Here is a 21,613-nt window from a genome sequence, read left to right as displayed (position 1 = left end):
ATATAAATAATATTTCGGTCTGAACCGGCGAATTTGTTCATAAATAAATTTATGGATCATACGAGTTTGTGAGTCATTTCGTGAGCCATCTTCTTGATGCTTAATAATCGCGACTCGGCACAAGCTTGGATGCGTGAAACGCTCAGACCTCTGTATGGTTACTACAGGTCAAGATTCATGGCTTCATTCACCATTGTGAAACTTGATCTTAAATAATTAGCAATTACATTAACTGATTATTATCATAAAACATATATTAATTCATGGACAGGACAGGGGGAGGTCTTGTCTCCAATAGTGTGGTGTCCTCCTTGTACTTGATGCTATCTTTGTCTTGTTTTTGGCAATGAGAATTGAGGAGATGTGAGTGAAGTTTCCTTAAATCGGATAATTTTACAGGTTTCAACAGAAATCTTGTGCACCTCCTTCCAAGCACCTGTGGCCATGCACCAAATTTTAATTTCCAATATTCAAATCTTGAAATTGTCTAAAAAATGCAACGGCTTACATATTTATTCTTGATGGTAAATTCTCAGATGACATAATTACAACCGGGATGTCTCTCCAAGATGAATCCTGCATAACAAGATTTATCTCCCTCTCTTGAGTATTGGAAACAACAGAAAATTTTAAAAAGAAAAATCTAACCACCAAAATTCACCGGTCTCTCAAGCGGAAATATCTCGAAAAACCGATGTCGTCGGAGTTCATCGGGAGGGCTAACCTTGACTTTTTTCAGCAAATCAAAACCGCTGATGCCTGGCATGCTATAATCTGTCATGATCAAGTTAATTTTTGATACCTGCAACTAAATTTGATAAGTAAAATATAAACCATAACTTTTATTTTATCATGATTTTTATTATTATGAATGTAATAAGAAGAACATGATGCACCTTGTCGTGCAGAGATGACTCGGGCGAAGACGATGACGTTTGATACTGATTCTCTTCATCAATATTATCAATCAATCCCAAGTATTCCAGAGCCTTGTCACCAGAATCCACAAATGTAACTGCATATATATAACTCCAATTTTCATTCTTAATACATGTAACAGTAACACAAATATATATATATATATATATATTATATATATATATATATATATATATATATATATATATATATATATATATATATAGATATATTCAAAATTCCACACACGCAATCTTGAACTTCTTTAAGATAATCCAAGAAAGTATGTACGCGTGCATGCTCAGAAAACAATTAACTTGACAGCATAAGTTCAGACTGAACAAAATTCCATTAATTAAGAAGACACGTATAATCTGCTGATTAATAAATCAAATTTAAAAGAAATAATTAATTAATCAAGTACCTTGGTATGAAGAAACAGTGAGCAGCCTCTCGAGGAGCTTTCTGTCAAGACGACTGTCATCAACAGCCAATACGTGTAAATCTTGACGTTGCTTCTTTTGATCTCCAATATTTCTGCATATTTCACGTTCTGAATCTAAATTTAAATCTCCCATTTAAATTTCTTTTTATATGTTTGTTATGGGAACATAGTGCAGATGATAAAGCCTACAGGATTTTATTTTATTGAATTTCTTGAGTGGTTGAGAAGCAAAATGTGTGTGTGTGTGTGTGTGTAGAATATGTAATTTTGTCTTGTATTTATATTATTACAAGCCCCCACACATCAACCATGATTTTAGAGATCTCTCCAGTTAGATTTTCTTTTTGGACACCCTGTTGGAAAAACGACTCATGGACCAAGGTGGCTGGCTACCTCCAAATATGAAATTACTATTATTATTATTATTATTATTATTATTATTATTATTATTATTATTATTATTATTATGTAGCTTTTATTTGCATAATAAATTATATTTAATAGGATTCACCTATAATTGTGGTCCCAATGAATCCATTATAGAGAGTTTAATTTACGAAACTGAATTTTTTTAAAAATAAAAAAATTCAGTTAAGTGTGTCGGTTTATGTATATTCAAATGTTAGCGAAAAATCTAGAAATTATTATTTTCACCTCTAAAATTTAGAGGCTTTATAAATGGAAAAAAATTCAGAAAAAAATAACACGAATAAAGTTATTTGAGAGGATATAACTGAAACCATGTCAAGAAAAATCCCAGGAGATCTTTATACTAATAGTTTTCTACATTTATCTCAAATTTTGATTTGATAATATCCAAATGGATAACTTCTTAGAAGAGATTGAAACTGCGAAATTATAACGTTAATTTATTGGATGTGTTAGCTCCCATTTTGTCATTTATAAGAAGAAATATGCAATTTTCGTTGACTTCCACGATTACCAAGTCAAAAAACGAAGGTTTTGATTGATATTTTCACTAGGATTCTTCTAGTTAAGTTTGAATAATCAATTTAATTCGGGTTACATTTGAATATTTATTATAACCATGTGTCCAAATTTTAATATATTTTTTTTCATTTTTAGAAATTGATATGAAACTCACAAGACCTATATTAATCGCTCTAACTAGCCGACACAAATCCACGTAGAATATGATAAATCTCCACACCACTTGTCATTTTCATATTTTATAAATAATATTTTCACACAAAAAACATGATATGAAATTAGAATACACAAAACAGTTGGAAGTAATTGATGTGGCTATGTTATAGATGGATTCAATGTTGTTCTTCCATTAGAGACATCATCAATTTAATATAAATCATGGAGATTGAATATGGGAACATGGGCAGCTATCAAAATTACTAAAAGCATTAATTAGTTTTGTCTATCGGCTATTCAACAACTATCGCCTACATTGGAATCCAATGGAACTTATTCACATCAATGTTCTTGTTTTTTAGGCCAATTTCCTTCCAAAATTTGAGAGAATTTCTATATGTGGATGATCTCAAACTTTTTACACCAATTTCAAGTTCTTTTCTTGGTGAATTTTTTATTTTTTTGGCTCCTTTGAGCGTTTTGGGGGTGGTGGGCTACATTAAGACAAAGCGTGAAAATTGAGTTGATATTTCGATACGGGGAGTTGAGAATCTGTCGAGCGATCTCAAGTAATCGTATATTGATTGATGCAGACAAGAAATGAATAAAGGTCATTGGGTAGGGACCCACCAGTAAATATATTAAATCTTTTGTGGGGTCTTTTAAAAATATACAAATCTTTTGTGGTCCCTGCCCATATAGGGAGAAATCTTCGATTAATGGAATATGTCGTGAATCGAGGGGTAAGCTGTAAATTATAGAAAGTTTTTTTTTTTCCACCAAATGACTGGAAAGTTTCTGCTTCCAAGTTTGAAAAACTGCAAATGGACCCCTGCCTTCCAAATTTAGCCCCGTTTACATCGCGAGGCGGACAACCAAATCCCCGTCAAACTTTTTATTTTTATTTTATACTCAAATAATAATAAAAATGAAAAAAATGTAATTTAAGCCATAAAAAAATTCCTATAAAAATATTTAATCTTTTTTTATTGTATTAAGCATTAATTAAAAGAATAGTATTCAATTAATTAATGCTTTACAACAAATATAGCGTAAAAATTTATGTTACGAAGCTCGAAGGACATTATTTATTTAATTTGTTTCTTTTTTAAAAGTGATGGATTCCCGTTTGCAAATCGGCACACACATGTCGTGAAAGTAATATGTCAAATACAATTTTACATGTATAATAATTCCATTTTTTAATACTTTAAAATCAAAAGAGTAAATTATTTTTCTTATTCATAAAAAAGTAAACAAATTATTAAAAACTAAATAGGAGTAGAATTTCTATCCGAAAAGCCAAAAGGTTTAATCTAAAAGACTCCAATTTTAAACACGAATAAATTAATTAGTAACCTTTTTGTTTATATGATCTTTAAAATAAAGCAAAGCGTGTTCTCTCCTCTTTTTCTCCATGATTGTTGACTGACCAAAAAGACTTTTACGTGGATTTAGATTAAAATTTGACTTAAACGAGGTAAATGTGGGACCTCTTCGCAAAATATAAGGATCTCCTAGTTGACAAATCTTTCTAATACACACACACACACACACACACACACATATACACACACACACACACACACACATATATATATATATATGTATATATATATATATATATAAATATATATATATATATATGGTCCTCAACAAAATCAAACGTGATCTTCCATTGAAAATATTAATAATATTTGGACAGTGGGCTATCAAATTCAGAGCTAGAATTACCAAGAGAGTGTTCATGAACCAGATTTTCTCCAATAGATTTGGTTGGCTCCAACTTATAACAATTATTTATAACATCCTTGATTTACAAAATTTTGATCTCCTTTTGTTAGTGGAAATTGAAAGAGAGTTATACTTTAACATTTATTTCAAGAAAATATTCGTTAAATTTTAAATTTTATTGAATCTCTCCATCCAGAATAATAGCTTACTTGATATTTCTTCGATGAGAGGTTGAGCTTACGAGCAAAATTTTTTTTGTGCCCGTGCGTAATCAAATAAAATGATATAATAAATAGCCAATTAATTAATTTCAGATCCATATCTATTGCAAAAAAGCCCAACAATTTTTTTTACAACAATACCAATGGAAATTTTGTACAAAAGCCCATCTAAATTCTTCTGATACAAACAACAAATTAATAACATACGAGACTTGACATAAAACTTCTTGGATGGAGAAAAGAAGAATAAAAAAAAACCCTAATTTTTATCGTCTCCTTTCATGCATCAACGAAAACAAGTAGTTAATGTTTCATCTACATAAGAAATGAAAAGACCGATGTTTGTCACTTACATGATCTGTTTAGTGTTGCTGTCGATACGGTGTAGTGATCGTGCAGATATCTCTCAGCAATGGCAGCATGAGTAGCTGCACCAACTGGAAGGGCATCTTCATCGATCATGAAATGCGGGGAGTGGACCGAGTGGACCGAGCCTAGCATCTTGTTTTTGATTCCGATGAAGTAAAAGGTGGCAGGAATCAGTTCAGCATAAAATGAGAAGTCCTCGGATCCCATCACCGGCTCCACGACTCGGTAATTCTCTTTCCCCACCAGCTCAATGGCTACTTTCTTCAAGTGTTTATGCATTTCGTCATCATTAACCATAGGCGGGTAAATTGTGTCGGCATTCCTGAAGAAGTCGACTTTTGCCGAGCATCTGAATACTCTAGCTTGGGTTAATATTACCTGCGTTGATATATATGTTTAAGGTTTTCTTTATCCATTATTGGAAAAACAGGCACTTTGTTCTATCAAAACGAGAACCTGTCTTATTCTTTTGAGGATGTGGTTGAAGCTTGTGTTGGAAAAAGCTCGCAACGTGCCCCCGAATTCAACTGTATCTGGCATGACGTCGAGATGATCGGTTTCACTCTTGATGTAAGTGACGGAGACAACCTGAGGATTTAATCATACCAAACATAAAGCATGCATGCGAGGTTCTAGTTTTGATCAATTTATTAAGGAGATCTCCCCATTCTCGAGTTTGAACTTGTATGGCGTATAGAATTGTCCGTAAAACTATTATTTGTCAAACTTTGAAGAGCCCTAGTTTTTTTAACAGTAGTTTCTATCATAGCATCAGATTGGAAACATAGTTCATTAGAAGTACTACCTTTTGCAGATGCAATCCTTTCACGTTTCATTAAAGAGATCTATGGCATTTGCTTATTTCTGACAGTTTGTTTCACCCTACCGCCTGCACGGGCAGTGAACGGCCCGGATCACTCCACATGAGTGATCCGGGCCCACCTTCATGAAAAAAAAAAAATTGACTCGGAAAAATCCGAGTCGTTTGATCGACCTCTGCGGGCAGTGCCCGCAGGGGTAGGGTCGACCGAAGCATTTCTGACCATTCAACAATAATTTAAGCTCTATACTAAAGTTCGACGATGTATCAAAACAATGACATAGTCTCGCATGTACGTACAAACCTGAGAGTCCAATGGATCGGCCTCTCGTGATACAATGGTCTGTAAACTGATAATTGCTGCCGAGGCAGCCCAGATAGGGTCGATCGAGTAATGCAGATTTTGTGAGATGCCGTATTCAACAGTAATCACGGCTTTGAAAAAGCCACAACCTGCAAGCAAGTGACCGGATCTTGATCCAATGACACCGACAGGGAGTAGATGCGATACATGCATTGCAAATATAGCCTCAACGTCTTCGAGAGCACCATGTTCGATCATTTGTTTTGCTCCATTTCCGGCTTCCTCAGCTGGCTGAAAGATCAGTATCACAGTGCCCTGTCGAAACTATGAATATTAGTCTCACCATCAATACTCATCTTAATTAAGAGTATATTGCGCGCGGTTGGATGTGGAAATGTGGAAAGTTAAATGAAAATTATGGCTTGAATAGTATGGTTTGGAAAGGCCTGAAATTAAATTAAAGTACGTAACAATAGGTCCAATTTAATTAGACATCAATTTCATATCCATGAATTTGCTTTGAAACATTACTCATAATGAAACTTTCCATCTTCTCCTTGTTATTATTATCTATGACTATGACGATGTCGCAACCGCTATCTTATGGTGCACACTGGGTAAATACTCGGACTAAAGCAGTAGCATGCAAATCATACTAGTTAGTTAAATCATACTCGGTAAATCATAATTATGTGCAAAAGTTTGTTCGAGAAATTGTTGATCAATGAAATAAAACTCATAATCATTAGTCAAACACTCGTCCACTGCACCGACTCAAACAATCTTTTGGAATCTTCCCCTTGTTATTGACATAATATATTATAGTTGTTGGTGACGGAGAAGTGGACAATTAACATCTGATCGGATCATTTCACCCTACATGTGGGGGCAGTGTCCTATGTGTAGATCCACTGGTCCAGATTTAGCCACAAGTACATAAGGTCCACTTTTTTTTTTCAAAATTACAAAGATGGCTAAATCTGGACCGTGGAAATCCTGTGGGGACAGTGCCCCCACAGGTAGGGTCGAGCGATCCCATCTGATCATAGTAAGGTCGAATGTGATTGACTAATTATGTCGGTTTTAATATGGAAGTGGTGAGCCTGTTGTTAACTTAAATTCAAGCTTATAAATATAAAGTTTATTTCCGAAATGGGAGAATAACATTTTTGCTCCCATTCGTAACTTGTACATATTTGATTTTTGTCATTTTATTAGTTAATTCACAGCTTAGAACAATAATTTGATTTTTTTTTAAAATTTAGTCATTTTCAACGTAAACGTTGATATGGTGCCGAGAATTAGTGATATGACATTCGAAAATAATGACACGACATTGCATATTGTTGACATGTCAGATACATATATATCAACACCTCTATAATATAATTAATTATATAATATTATATAATGATGATGGAAATAATTGAACAAAAAATTATATAATAATAAAATTACAGGAATCTAGCAGGATTCATATGTAGATAATATAACATTATTATATAATTATAATGAGAATAACGTAAGTGGATATTATGACATATCTTTTAACAGGGCCGGTCTTAGACTTGGAAGGGCCTGGTGCAAAAAAAAAAAAAAAAAATCCTTTGTATTTATATAAAACTAATACTAAAATCAATAATATAAAGAAAATTTCATTATTTGATTACATAAACTAATATCTATAATAAAAAAACATTATATTCCACATTGTTAATAATCAGTATCGTTACTCTATTTTGGTGGTTCTTTTTAGATGTAAGGATCAACATGAAAATTTGAAGTGTCCGATTGATAAACACACTACCCACTATTAAATTTTATAATATTTGATTTTAAAAAATTTGAAGATAAAATCCAAAGTCCAAATATTCAACCCAATATACTCATAACCCCAATTTAATTGGGCCCTATTCAGTCCATTCCAGCTGGGGGCCCTGTGCGGTGGCCCCATGTTGACCACCCCAGGGCCGCCCCTGTCTTTTAATATGTTTTATGACACCCATCTTGCACACATAAATTTACGTGAACGATGAGGTAATATTCACTTATTAGATGTAAATTTTAATATGTTTAATTAAATCAAATAAATTAGTGTCACATCATCGTGTTCACATAAGGGTATGTTTGATATGGGTGATAAGCAAAAGATAGATTATTAAACTCATGTTTGTCTCATTTTTTATTGATCCAATTAATCAAGAAGGTCAAGATTAAAAAAACTTATTTGAGTGAAAAGACATCCCATTGTTTTGGGAGGATTGATAATCCAATTCCTAAATATAAAGTAAATTACCATTTTCCCCACAATTGATGGTTTATATTTTTTTTTATTTGCACGCACACACATAAAATGATTTCATGATGAAACTAAATAAAATTTAAAAAAAAAAGAAAAAATAATTAGAAATTCACATATCATTTTCCGCGCTTAAAAAATAGAGAAAATATAGAGAAAAAATGAGATAAAATGCAAAATCATATTAATTTTTATTAAAAAAATAAATTATCAGATAAATACATAATCTATAATTTAAAATTTTATAAAATATTTATTTATTAATATCTGAACAGATGATTTTGAAAACATTGCTACAAATATCATTTTATATACCAAATTACCATCAATGTTAGTTTAGGATATTTTTTTCTCAACAACAAAAAATGTAAAATTTAACATATTCATTAAAATTTTACCAAACAAAATATTCTTCATCACTACATATTATGTATCATTACCTTACGTTTTGTCATCAATTCAATTAGTTATCTTATCCTACGCACCAAACATAACCTAAGTGTATGGCTGCTAAAACATATATCGTGATTGGTGTTAGGTTTGGGTGCAACTTGGCACGACAAGGTCCATGTCTGGAAATGTCCTGCTTGTGGAAGTATATGGCTGCTAACAATTAATGCATGATAGAAACCTATTTTATCACAATAAAACCCACAACGTTATAATTTTTTCGCTTCTAAAGTGTATTGCACCCATATTTTATTGTTTAAAGTCACATATATAACTCACAGCTAGAGCAGACCATGGAATATTCTGGAATAAAAAACACTTAGGCTTTTTCCAAGGAAAGGCTACTTATAAATAATTCCATGTTTGAGCAGTGAATTAAGGAATTCTAGGAGTAAATAAAGACAAAATGCACCTACGTGAAAGAAAAAAGTATTATCTTGATGTCGGCAATCTTTGCCACTGGCTACTGCATCTGCCTAAATACTAAGATAAAACCACTATATTTCACCTGTTATTTTTACAACAATAGTGGGTTTTCTCATTTAATGAATTCACTTTAAATCTTTTGATTCATATTCACAACTCGAATCAATTAGTTCTCCGATTCGAAGGCATAATTACGTCCCTCTCCTGGAAAGTTTTCATTTGGAAGTGCCGAATTTGAAAATAGCAATGAATGTCATGTAATAACAGGCTCGCAAAAAATATTGATATGCATAGTCCACACATGAATAGATTTTGAATCTAAGTAATTAATTTATTTTATAATTCTCTAATTATTGGGGATTACTAAAGTTTAGAATAACTTATAAACTCAAAAGTATAACGAGAAATACCTACCATTAATAGATGAATTAAAATGTGTCTGAAGATATATTTTGGTGCATTTACTTACAATGAGAAGAATTAGTTATTATTTAATAACACTCCGTTGATTTTGTGCCATTTTTCCGACACTTTGTCGAGTTCTATGCAACCCAAGATTAAAACTTCTAATGTTCCGATTGTATTAGAAACGAGTACAAAAATCATTTTCATAAACATCAACTAATTGTCTGGTTCTGGTTATGGGAGGATTTACAATTTGATGGGTGGTGAATCGAAGAATATAAATGTAGCCGGACTAGTGTAGACTCTAATAATTAAGGGAGAGAAGGCACGTTTAGAAACAACTATATCCGATCATCTTTCCTATTAACTTGTACGAGAATTGGATAAACATTTGTATTTAATGATTTCTCTTTCCTTAATTAATATAAGACAGTAAGAGAGTTTAGGCCATCAAAACTAGGTAATATCTCACAGATTTAACAGTTATTTTAAGACAAGCCATACCTTATAAATCTTCTCTCTCTTTCACTCACAGATACAAATACTATATTTCTTTTTTCGTATGTTCCCAATATATGGTTAACTGTCAAAATATATTTAGTATTATTTTTTCTACTTTTTTACCAATATACTCATATTAATTAAATACATTACTTATTTCCAACAATTTTTTTATCCTATTAAAACATGCATTACTTAAGGGTAAAATAAAAATATCTTTGAAAATATTGATTTTCACTTAATTTACCTAGTACGTGTGAAAACAAAAACAAACCTATATATATTGGAGAAAGATGATATTTTCTTCGGTGAATAAGAACAATTATCATGCATTTTTGTATCTATTTAGAGATGTCCAAACAAAGTCGTTGATTCCCACTTTAAGCGAACTGAAACAGAAATTTCTTCATATACCTCTCCTTTATAGTACCTACTAAATTCTCAAGCAGCCTCAACATGCATAAAATCAAACAGTCCAAGATTCTTCAAAAATTAACTATTTCCACACAAAATGTCACCAATATATATGTGTGTGTGCGCGCGCGTGCCATGTAATAGTTTATTCTTGAATAGTCTTTTAGCATCAGGAAATCATGCAAGAATCAAGTTGTTGATTACTTAGCGTAGAATGGAGAAATGAAGTAGACTAACCTTTAAGTGTCTTTCGCGCTCTTTTAAAATCATAGCAGCACCAAGGAGCATTGCCACATGAGCATCGTGTCCACATGCGTGCATCTTACCTGCATTTTGGCTTTTGTGCTCCCATTCCACAGCTTCCTGTTGAGACATTTTGGAAGAAGATTAACTAGGGGTCTCTTTTATTACATACAACATGGCCAAAGTACTCTTTCAAAACCTAAATCAGTTTGGCTAGTGGGATGAGACGATGAGAGATAAAATATAATATAATTATTTATTATTCAAAGTATTGTAAAACTTGATCTGGGCGCATGATGACACAAAAATGATGAATCGTATCATTCGCACCAAATGTTACCTTGTTAGTAACAATTAGATACTCAGGATAACAAAAGCAACGCTCATCCATCCAACAGTTATATGAGAATAAGTAACTTAATACATATTTAAGTCAAAACTTGTATATTCTGGAAAAAGCTGCAAAAAATTATATATTTTACCCCCTTCGCCTTGCTGCCCTAGTTAATAATAAAATCGGAAAACATACATCTAAAAAGTAAGACCTGAATTGGCAAGGCATCCATATCAGCCCGGAGAGCTACAAAAGGTGGTTTTCCGGTCCCAATCATCGCCCTGATTCCAGTTATGGCCAACGGGAAACTGTAACTTATCTCAAGTTCATCAAGTTCCTGACGAATGAGCCGGCTTGTTTCGTGTTCTTCGAAAGCCAATTCTGGGTTCTCGTGGATCCTCCGGCGAACCGATTTCAACCGTTGCACGTTTTCCGGTCTTTTCGACATCCTTAATATTGCTTCAGAACATGCTGTGGTCCAGACACTGCTGCAGTCCACATCAAAAGTATTGGGGACCAAAGATTTCTGCTCAGATGAAGAGGATCGATTCTTGCTGGGTTTGCTTACAAGGCCTTTGAGCGTGGAGTCGAGGGATGTTAGATCTTGTTCCGGGGAACTGGTGGAGGGTTTCGCCCCCGAGCTGCTGCAGATCATCGTCATGCAATTGGAAAGAATGAGAAAAATAAGTATGAAATGAAAAGGCGACGAGTTTCTGTCAAGAATCTTCATTTATATATTATCAAGGTTATAGCTAGCTGAAGATTGAGTTGACAGATCAGTTAGAAAAAAGAAGTCGAGAATTCAAGAAATTGGAATCGAGGATGAAGGGTGTCAAATATTGATTGACTGATTATTTGATCATAATAGCCTTAATTATCGTATATAATGCATGCGAGGCGAAGATTAATTGTAATGATCGGAAGTTTAGTGTATTGAGCAGGCCGGAGGTTGGGGATAGGATAGGACTATTTGAAAAGGAATTTTTCACGTGTAAGAATTTGTTGTGGAGTGTGTGGTTGAAGTACAATAGTAAATTACGAGTCTTCGCCCCTTTTACTTGATAAGGTTTCCTTCCTGTGAGTTCTCTTTTTTTTCATTTTGGTTGAATAATCATTGAGGCACGTTCTTTACCTTTCTTCAAACAAATGTTTAACCAGTGCGAAAGGGACGGGTTCGACACTTCAACTTGTAATCTTTTTTTCTCAAACTATCTAAATAATAATTATAATCAATTTTCTTAATCTAAATTTGTTCTCTTGTAAATCAATTCAATCATCTTGAGACACGTAGGTTCAGATAATGTAATTACAATTTACAAGGATAGAATTTAGATTTTTTTAACATATATATATATATATTGAATATTTTTTATTTTATTTTGTATTCATGTGTTGGGGACCATAATAAATTGAACGAAATCTAGGTACAAATAGAGTAATGGCCGTAGTCATATATAGTCGTGCAAATTCAATGGGCGTAAATTAATTTCCATGTCAAAAATACTCTGTGAATTGTCAAAACCAACCGATCAAATTGATAGCTTTCAAGCCTAAAGAAAAGCTATATATTTTGTGTTTTTTTTGGACGTTCGGTTCTCTAATTATGAGACAAACTTTGAATTGACGAATCATTAATCTGAATTTTAATAATTAAAAAATTTGTAACATATAACAAGACAAATCTAATTACGTATTTTATCACATTACAAAATTAATTTGATTTATTGTACTCGGTGGGGACGAAAAGTCATAAATTATAAAAATATTGTCGAATCTATTTTATTGGTAACACAGGAGAGGAGAGCAGTGAACCCTACGAGTTTTAATATTTTATTAATCAATTAACTTTGTCTCAAAATCATCCTCCTATTTATTTTCTTTTGTAGAACCGTTTTGTCGGCACCTTTATTTTGACTTTATTTTATTTTATGTTTTAAAAAGAATCTATCAATATATATATATATATATATATATATATATATATATATATATATATATATATATATATATATATATATACGCTTATATATATATATATATAACGCTTATATATATAAATATATAACGCTTATTTAATGCTTTTGACGCGTGGTTTCTAAAATGTATTCATATGAGAGTTGGTGTCATGTGAGACTATCTCACGGATAATAATCTGTGAGACGGGTCAACCCTACCAATATTCACAATAAAAAGTAATACTCTAAGCATAAAAAATTATACTTTTTCATGGATGACCCAAATAAAAGATCTGTCTCACAAATTCGACCTGTGAGACCGTCTCACACAAGTTTTTGCCCTCATATGATTATATAATGATATAATTATATATTTTAATTTCAAATGTTTGTTTTTTTCGATTTTGATCAGTCGACTTTTTTTAAAATTCTACCTTTTGTTATTGAGAATGTTAATATAATATTATACACGTCAATGTCACATTAAAATTATATTAGTATTTTGTCAAAAAAAAATCAAATATATCATAATAAGGCTGAAATGTAACAATATAGAGAATCAAAATCGCAAAAAAACAAATATACACGATCGAAATTCAATTTTCCAAAATTTAAAAGAATAATATATTATGAGGTTGGATGCTTGTGAGAGGAGAGTTCAATGCATATTATATAGTTAAATAAGAGATTTTATATGAGTTATGTTTGGTTATTTGATTTTTAGAATACACCGGTTTTTTTCTCAAAATACCTTAAGATCTATAATAAAATTTAACAGATAAAAAATCTAATCTAAATTGGAGTGAAAAAATTTAGTCTAATAAAATTATATGCACTTAACCATAAAATTTATTATATATAAACTTATATTCAAATCAGAAATATATATATAACAAAAACATATCTTGTTGAGCATAACTAATACAAATTAAAAATCATTTGGAATATGGACATGATAGCAATATAATAAGAGAAGACCCCCAACTGCTTTGTAATTATTATGGATACCTAAAGTCCTCAAATGATTTTTTTTTTTAATAAAAAAATAGCATTTTAATAATATCGAGCATGTTTTTAGACAAATGGAATAATATCGGAAGGTAAAAGACAAATATTAAAGTTTATATGATTAGTATAATACTACGTATTTTCCGTCGAAGAAAAACTATTCCCTAACTGAAATTTTTGACACTTATTTGGGCTTGCTATTTATTTTAACTCGCACATTTTTAAAAGTTATTTTACTGAAAAATTAAATAATTGTAATCAGAGAAATATTTTAAGAATAAAAAATGATTTATTTTTTATTAAATATTTGAAAGCCGATTAAAAAAATTATTACATTTGCAAGTATATTTTTTTAGAGTGCGTTTAGTTGGTGGGATTAGGATTCATCTCCTATACTTACATATATTGACATAATAAAAATAAATATTACACTTTCATCTATTTTTTTTTATATATATACGTCTTGAAATCATGCATGTGCTAAATTAGAGAAAGTTTCATAAAAAATATTCTAATATCTTTGATAATAATTTTATAAATTCTAAACTTTTAATTTTGTACACATGATAAAGTTATTTTAAAAAATATTTATATATAATTATAATATATAAATCATAAATTATTAAGTAAAAATAATTATTTACATATATATATCAATAAACCATATGTCATTACATATTTAAATCATTTATTATTTAAATATTTAATGATTTTTTTATAAGTTTATTAGGTTTACAAATAAAATTAAGTCTTCAAAAAAAAATTAAAGTTTAGAATATTTTATGTGTATCAATTATTATCTATGACATTTGAACAATAATTTTATTAAACTTTTTGCAATTTAGAACGTGATTTCAATGTCATATATAAAAATAAGGGTTGAAAAGTAAAAATTTTATTTTTAATAAATTGAACAAGGGAATTTAGGTCATTTTCAAATTTTTGGATAGAAAAGTTAAAATATTAATTGAAATAAAGGGTTAAATGCCAAAATATAAAATACGAGGGATGTGAGTATAAAAAATATATCAAGTATTAGGGAGGTTAATGCAAAAATCTCCTATTCAATCAAATGTTTACTTACAATTTTGTGTTGCTATTATTTATCACACATCACAATCAAATCATGAATGAAAACATAAAATCTCTAATATATATTAACCCTAATATATTTATTTTATTCATGTAATTTAATTATTAGCTAAGGATAAACTGTATCAATTAGTCTCAAATTTAATCAGTTTAACCAAACAATATTTATGACTTATCCATTTTTATTACACTTCATACTCAGCCTCAGTGTCATACCTGATATTATAGAGGTCCGAATCCAATTTAGAAAATTGTCTCCCTCGAATAATATAGTTTTCAAAACATAACATGTCTATTTATATAATTTTCAACTAAAAAATCCTCTAACATTTTTGTCATTTTCATCTCAATTCACTGGATCATCGACATCTGTATAAAAAAAAAACTCTCTCCATTCATATTTTAATTTTAAGCATCTTTAATGTTATTAACGTTATCTTTTTGATTCAATCTGTTAACAGCGGAAGTTCAAATCACTTTTTTATTATTATTATTATTATTATTATTATTATTATTATACATAGAGGGACCAAGTTCTTCAATATTATCATTGTTTAATTTTTTCGTTTTACATCCATCAAATTGCTTTTTGCTTGTTTCCTCATTTTGTTGCTCTCAACAAAGAGTGGATCAATATAGTAGGTCTCTCTTGTGAGACGGTCTCACGAATCTTTATCTGTGAGACGGGTCAACCCTACCGATATTCACAATAAAAAGTAATATTCTTATAATAAAAAGTAATACTTTTTCATGGATGACCCAATTAAGATATCCATCTCATGAGACCGTCTCACACTAGTTTTTGTCATATCAATATCTCGAAATGACTATGATTACTCATTACTTTATCTGTTAAATGTTTTCGAGTCACACGGATATTTCTAAAAAAAATTGTATTTGTTATCTTTATAAATTTATATAACTGAAAATTTTGGAAGGAGTTTTTAAATTAATTAGTAGATATGTATGTTTCATTCAAACGATTTAGCATTCATTTCATTAAAAAAACATATGAAAAGTAAGCAATTCGTGAATCGTGCTTTGAACAATACACGAGCTTTTGCATTTTAAAAAACAGCAATTGACTTATCTGATCAAATACTAAAATATAACATTAAATTCAAGTACCTAAATCACATCAAATTGAAACCAGTGAAAACATAGTACCATGTATAATTAAACGTCAACATAATATTAAACCAAGTTAAACTCTTTTATTTTTAAAATTATTCGGATAATATAGTAGATTAAAAATTGTTTTTTACTTTTATTTAAAACTAATTATATATATAAAAAAAGGGGGGTGGGTCCCTTGGAGGTATGGGCTCAGCTATTTAATTATTATCAACGACCCCACAGGTTATGTTAATTTTCCTTTTATTTTTGGTTTTCAAAAGATATACATGGAAGCGCAAGCATAATGGCCAGAGAAATAATGAGTAGGGGACACACGCATATATTCATGGGAAAATGAAATAAATTGTAAGGCCTACGGATCAACAAAAAAATTGACAAGACGTTATACAAAATAAAAATGAAAAAAAAAGGATAAACATTCGAATCTGGTCATCACCAAAGAGAAACTAAGATTGGTAAAAATATTTTTGACTGTAGAGTAAATTTTTAAAAAATTAGCTCACAATATCTGGGACAACCCTATAATGTACATCTGATTAGAGTATGTTATGGTATGCTAAAATGCAATTCTCTAATTTTATCTGTTTTTTTTATTTTTATAATGTAACTTGTCAAATTTTGATTTTCTTATATTAACATAGAATTTTTTTTGCTATAAATTACTAAATCAATTGGATATGATTTAAATGACATCGATTTTATCATATGTGACACATGTAAGATAAAATAAAGCTCATATTAGTCAAACTAAAACTAATGTGATAAAAAGACAAAAAAATTAAAACATTACGACCCTCAATACTTCAAAAACGAAGGGAAAAAATTGTTGTTTTTTTTATTTTTGTTTATGTATATTTTAATGTGTGTTATATAATTTTTATCTTTGTCGTATATGTCACGTATGATAAAACCAATATAAAATAAGTTATATTCGATAGATTTAGTGATTTCAGAAGGAAAAAAAAAAGATAAAATTACAATTTTTCCTGCTTATTATTTCATTTCGTCTACGCAGCATAAGATCAACAAATAGAAAACGAATATTTATTTGGTCATGTACAAAATTGAAAGCACAAATTAAAAATAACAAACCATGGTAAGATTTTCATTTTTTCTCTTTACAATCGAAATAATATTCAATATCGCCCTCGAGTTTAGTCTTCTTCATCGGTGACGAATTTTCCGGAGCCGGGATTGATGGCTGCGATGAAAAAGAAAACTATGTTGAACAGCAGCAGGGGTTCGATCTCGTTAATGGGCACCCCTGTCTCTATATTCAACTGCGCCAAAGCTCCTTTCCCAGTTATTATTTCTCCAATTATAGAGAAAGCAATCCCCAGTTGAGCCAATCTCCCCACAAACAGCTCGTTTGCTTTTGTGAATCCAAATAAAGGACCTATTTATGATTTATCACACGTAAACATGTCACATAATTAGATAATAGTCAAGGAAAACGTATATAAAATTTTATTTGTATTTTTTTTTTGTCAACTGTCAAGATTTGGTTAATTTAATTACCTCCTCTTCCTAGCCCCAAAGCAGACCTGAAATCTTTTCCAGGGGGGACGACTGCCTTGTCGAGTCCGGTGGCCTCGTCGACAAATCGTCCCCGATCTCCCAAGGCTCCAATGGCTCCAAGCAAGTTGAAAAGGATGAAGAATAGAAGAAGAGGCTCTGCTTCATAAATTGGAATACCAGTTTCCAAATTCAATTGTGCCAAAATTCCTTTCCCTGTTATGGCTTCTCCCAATAGTGAAGCCTGCACGCCCAAGTTTATAATGTCACCTTATGCTCATTTTGTTGGTTGCGGTATTCAAATATGACAAGAAAAACAAGAAGAAAACAATGAAAATGGTTTGTAGAGGCAAGTTTTAAACACTTTCTCTTTAAGAAGAATTTGCTCCTCACAATGTGTTAATGGTTTGTGGCAATCTTCTCCTAAGATACAACTACAACTCTTGAATAATGAGTACTCAAATATTCAATTTCTATAACAAAGAAATAAAGAAACTCTCTTTTATTGAAGAAAGATGAAGAAGAATGTGCAAAATGAGTACCTTATGTGTTTTTGATTTTCAATAAATCAAACATTTAATGTTTTCCATATGAAAAGACGTGATCTTTCATTCATAGTGGTGTCCCTTGATCATTATAACTGGCCACAATCATCAAACAATGCCAAGGAAATGAAAAAATACTAGAAAAATCCGAAGGGACACGAAAAAACAGGAAAGGACGCGTGCAGGCGTTCCCGCGCGTGGGTGCACGGTTGCTACTGTTCTTCGAACCATTTTTTTTTAATTTCGGTTTCCGTTCCTTACATGTTCCGACTACTCGTTTGAAGTTCTTTCAACATTCGATGAACTCGTTCCGAGTTTAATTCAGAACCACCGAACTTAATATTCGTTCATTAAACTTCGTTATTCGTTTCGAATTTTTCCAATCAAACACATTGATTAATTTGCTTAATCTTCATTCATTAAGCATCAAAATTATCCAACACATTTTGCAACATCTTAATCAAGAAAATCATGTTGTTTTTCTTGGCCATGTCTACAATTTTCAAATCGTTTGATCCCTTCAAAAGTTCATGGAAATGAATCATATTCTTCAACAATTTATATGAAACATGGAAATAAACCTAATCTTAATAAGATGACAAAGTAAGCACGATATATATGTTCTACCGTAAAATATTAAATGGTCTCATTAGATGCAATGTTGGGATACAATCTTTTTTCATAATCCCTAGGAGTCGAGTCGCTCCTAAATTTGAGCCACAAACCCCAATGTTTTTCTAATCGATCACGCTCGAATAAACAAATGAAAATTCAAAGATTCTTTGTTTTTTTATATGCACGGAAATGCCACTTAAATTCATTTCTTAAAGTATTGTAATAAGAGAAGATGGACAAAACATTTAAAAACAAACAATAATAAAAAACGTTACCGCAAAACCAATCATGGCAACACGACCAACAAAGAGCTCATTTTGTTTCGTGAAACCAATTCCGCCAGACGTACCAAAGATCCCATCTTCCACCGTGGACTTCTTCTTCACAACAGGCGGCTACATATAAATTTTTTTACTTTGTTTAAAACGATAAACTCTACATCGTAAAGAAATAAAAATCAAGAAATTCGAAACCTTCTTCACAGCTGGGGAAGCTTTAGCCTTAGACTCGATAACATATCGAGTCGCAGTCGACGAAGATGAAGGATGACAATCAACTGTTGGGATCGACGGAAACAAGAACCGAGAAAAAGGTTTCGGTTTCAGTAGTACTGTTTGAACATTGAATTCGTGGCCGGAAACACGGTTTCCAGTACTGAGCAGCATTGTTGTCTGAGCTGCCATATATGAGTGTGTGACGATGGATAATGTAGTGTCTGAATTTGATGTGTTGTAATTAATACAGCACCGGGTCACTGAAGATTATTAATCTCGAGAATTTGTGAATCACAAGTGGATAGGGTTTGAGAATTGTTTTTGGTTTAGAGGAATCCACGTCCTTTGGTCTTCAACGTTTGAAAGTAGTGCGTGTGTGTGTGAGAATAGAAGAGTAGAGAAGAGAATAGAAGAAGTGTATTCATTCATGGCAAAATGCATGTAAGTCTACATCACTACGTATACGGTATAGGGTTGAATAGTAGTTATTCACTTCAGATTGGATGGAAAAAAAATTCTAGTTTTAGATATATTTTTTACTAATACAAGTTTGTTGTTTTTCATATTACATGAAATTGTCTATATCTTATCTTAGACTATATATTATAATTGAACCTTATAGATACAAGCAAATTCATGTTAGGGTACATACGTCTTTTTATTCAATACCAAATTTACCTTTATTTAACTTATGTTATGATATAAATCCAACTAGTTACGAAATTTTATTAAACTCCCAACAAATGTAAAAAAAAATTAAAACAAAGCTATACAAACAGAGTTTATAGGGTATATTCTGTCTTGAAAAGGATGTAAAGGCCCACCTTGTCTCATTTTAGGTCTACTTGTTTTGTACGTGTGAGGGGTGTGTATATATATATATATATATATATATATATATATATATATATATATATATATATATATATATTATAGTCATATTCTTTTGGTGTTTTTGAATTCAGAGTTGTCCAACAAGGTGGGATGGTCATATATATTACTAATGGCTCAAAAGTGGCCAATCGATATCTTGACGAGTATGTATGTGATTTGTGGCTGACCTTTTGGATTGGGTTGTGATCACCTAATTGGATGACAAATTTAACTTCGATGGATTTACAATTGGTTATTGCTGAAATTTTAAGTGAACGAATCTCCAAGCGAAGTCCAATTGATAAACCGGCTCACATTTTCCATTTGAAAGGATTTGCATTCATGGACTGGGCTGGCCCAATGCTAGCAGTAGTCTACATGCTATAAAGGAATTTTTGGACATTAAGTAGTTTACTTTTCAAGCAGATAATTTTATATTAAATTTAAGCTTTTTTATAATTAATTATTCGAGCAGCATACATTTTTTTTTAAAAAGAATTACGGTGGTTTATGGTTGGAAGAGGGTACATGACTATTTTGTAAGTGTACAACGGCTCTAATTTATTTCTTTTCCACTTTTTGTACATATTTTATAAGACGATCTTATATATCTCACAAATATATTTCTATGTGACGAATCAACTCGATTCATATTTCAAGTGAAATTAATACTGTTAGCTTAAAAAATAATTTTTTTTTTATTAATCAGTCTGGTTAGGTGCTCACATCACAAAATTGATCATGTGAGCATTTATGGGGAATTTTGTGTTATTTGAACTACCTACAAATTTCTATGTCATAATTTAAATAATTTTCTCCATCAAAAGTTTAGGTTTGTCCGTTAAAACTAATGAAAAACCACAAGATAAGAAAAGGTCGATATACTATATATATATATATATATATATATATATATATATATATTATACCGGCATCACGGATATCCAAGCGAGAATAATTAAATCAAAAAATGGATTGCCAACAAAATGAAAATTTGGATTCATGCACAAATAAAAGAAGAGTGCAGTTTAGCAAATGCGAGGCCAATAATACAGACAGCTAGATATGTCTCCGTTTGAAAATGACTGCCCACTAATTCACCGTTTGTCGATACTTTTGTACGTAGAGACTTCAAAAAGTGTCCCAAACAACAATTTGAAAAGGAATGGAGATATACATTTTTTCAGTGAATAGAGGGAAAAAAAAATAATTATCCTTTCTAATTTGAAATTTCTTTAAATACTATACAATTTAAATCATCCCTGATTAGGTAAATTCACTATGTATTAGGATTTAGGGGGTGAGCAACTAAACCAAACCATTGGTTTGGATTCATTTTAAAATTTATCAAATAAAAAAATTGATTTGATTAAAAGTTCAAATTTTATA

General features: G+C 31.0%; 2 protein-coding genes and 1 pseudogene across 2 annotated transcripts; all 3 read right to left on the bottom strand.

Annotated features, from left to right (window-relative positions):
• Positions 1 to 90: 90 nt before the first annotated feature.
• On the bottom strand, positions 91 to 1,630 carry LOC140825690 (two-component response regulator ARR17-like; annotated as a pseudogene).
• Positions 1,631 to 4,517: 2,887 nt separating this feature from the next.
• Positions 4,518 to 12,020, bottom strand: LOC140825687 (IAA-amino acid hydrolase ILR1-like 6). The gene is made up of 5 exons (XM_073187598.1): positions 11,202 to 12,020; positions 10,651 to 10,776; positions 5,919 to 6,233; positions 5,251 to 5,382; positions 4,518 to 5,172 (listed from the first exon to the last, which is right to left on the bottom strand). Exons 1-5 carry the CDS (start codon positions 11,718 to 11,720, stop codon positions 4,771 to 4,773), a joined length of 1,494 nt encoding a protein of 497 aa, XP_073043699.1. The 5' UTR covers positions 11,721 to 12,020; the 3' UTR covers positions 4,518 to 4,770.
• A 5,131-nt stretch (positions 12,021 to 17,151) lies between these two features.
• Positions 17,152 to 19,661, bottom strand: LOC140825688 (photosystem II 22 kDa protein 2, chloroplastic-like). Its single transcript, XM_073187599.1, has 4 exons — positions 19,331 to 19,661; positions 19,133 to 19,252; positions 17,701 to 17,941; positions 17,152 to 17,578 (listed from the first exon to the last, which is right to left on the bottom strand). The coding sequence occupies exons 1-4, from the start codon at positions 19,538 to 19,540 to the stop codon at positions 17,337 to 17,339; spliced, it is 813 nt and encodes a 270-aa protein (XP_073043700.1). The 5' UTR covers positions 19,541 to 19,661; the 3' UTR covers positions 17,152 to 17,336.
• Between the last annotated feature and the right edge of the window lie 1,952 nt (positions 19,662 to 21,613).

This window comes from Primulina eburnea, chromosome 3 (genome assembly GCF_022965805.1).
Source record: "Primulina eburnea isolate SZY01 chromosome 3, ASM2296580v1, whole genome shotgun sequence".
NCBI classification, from domain to species: Eukaryota; Viridiplantae; Streptophyta; class Magnoliopsida; order Lamiales; family Gesneriaceae; genus Primulina; species Primulina eburnea.
Note: the sequence above shows the minus strand (reverse complement) of the source record. Positions and strands in the feature narration are given on the sequence as shown.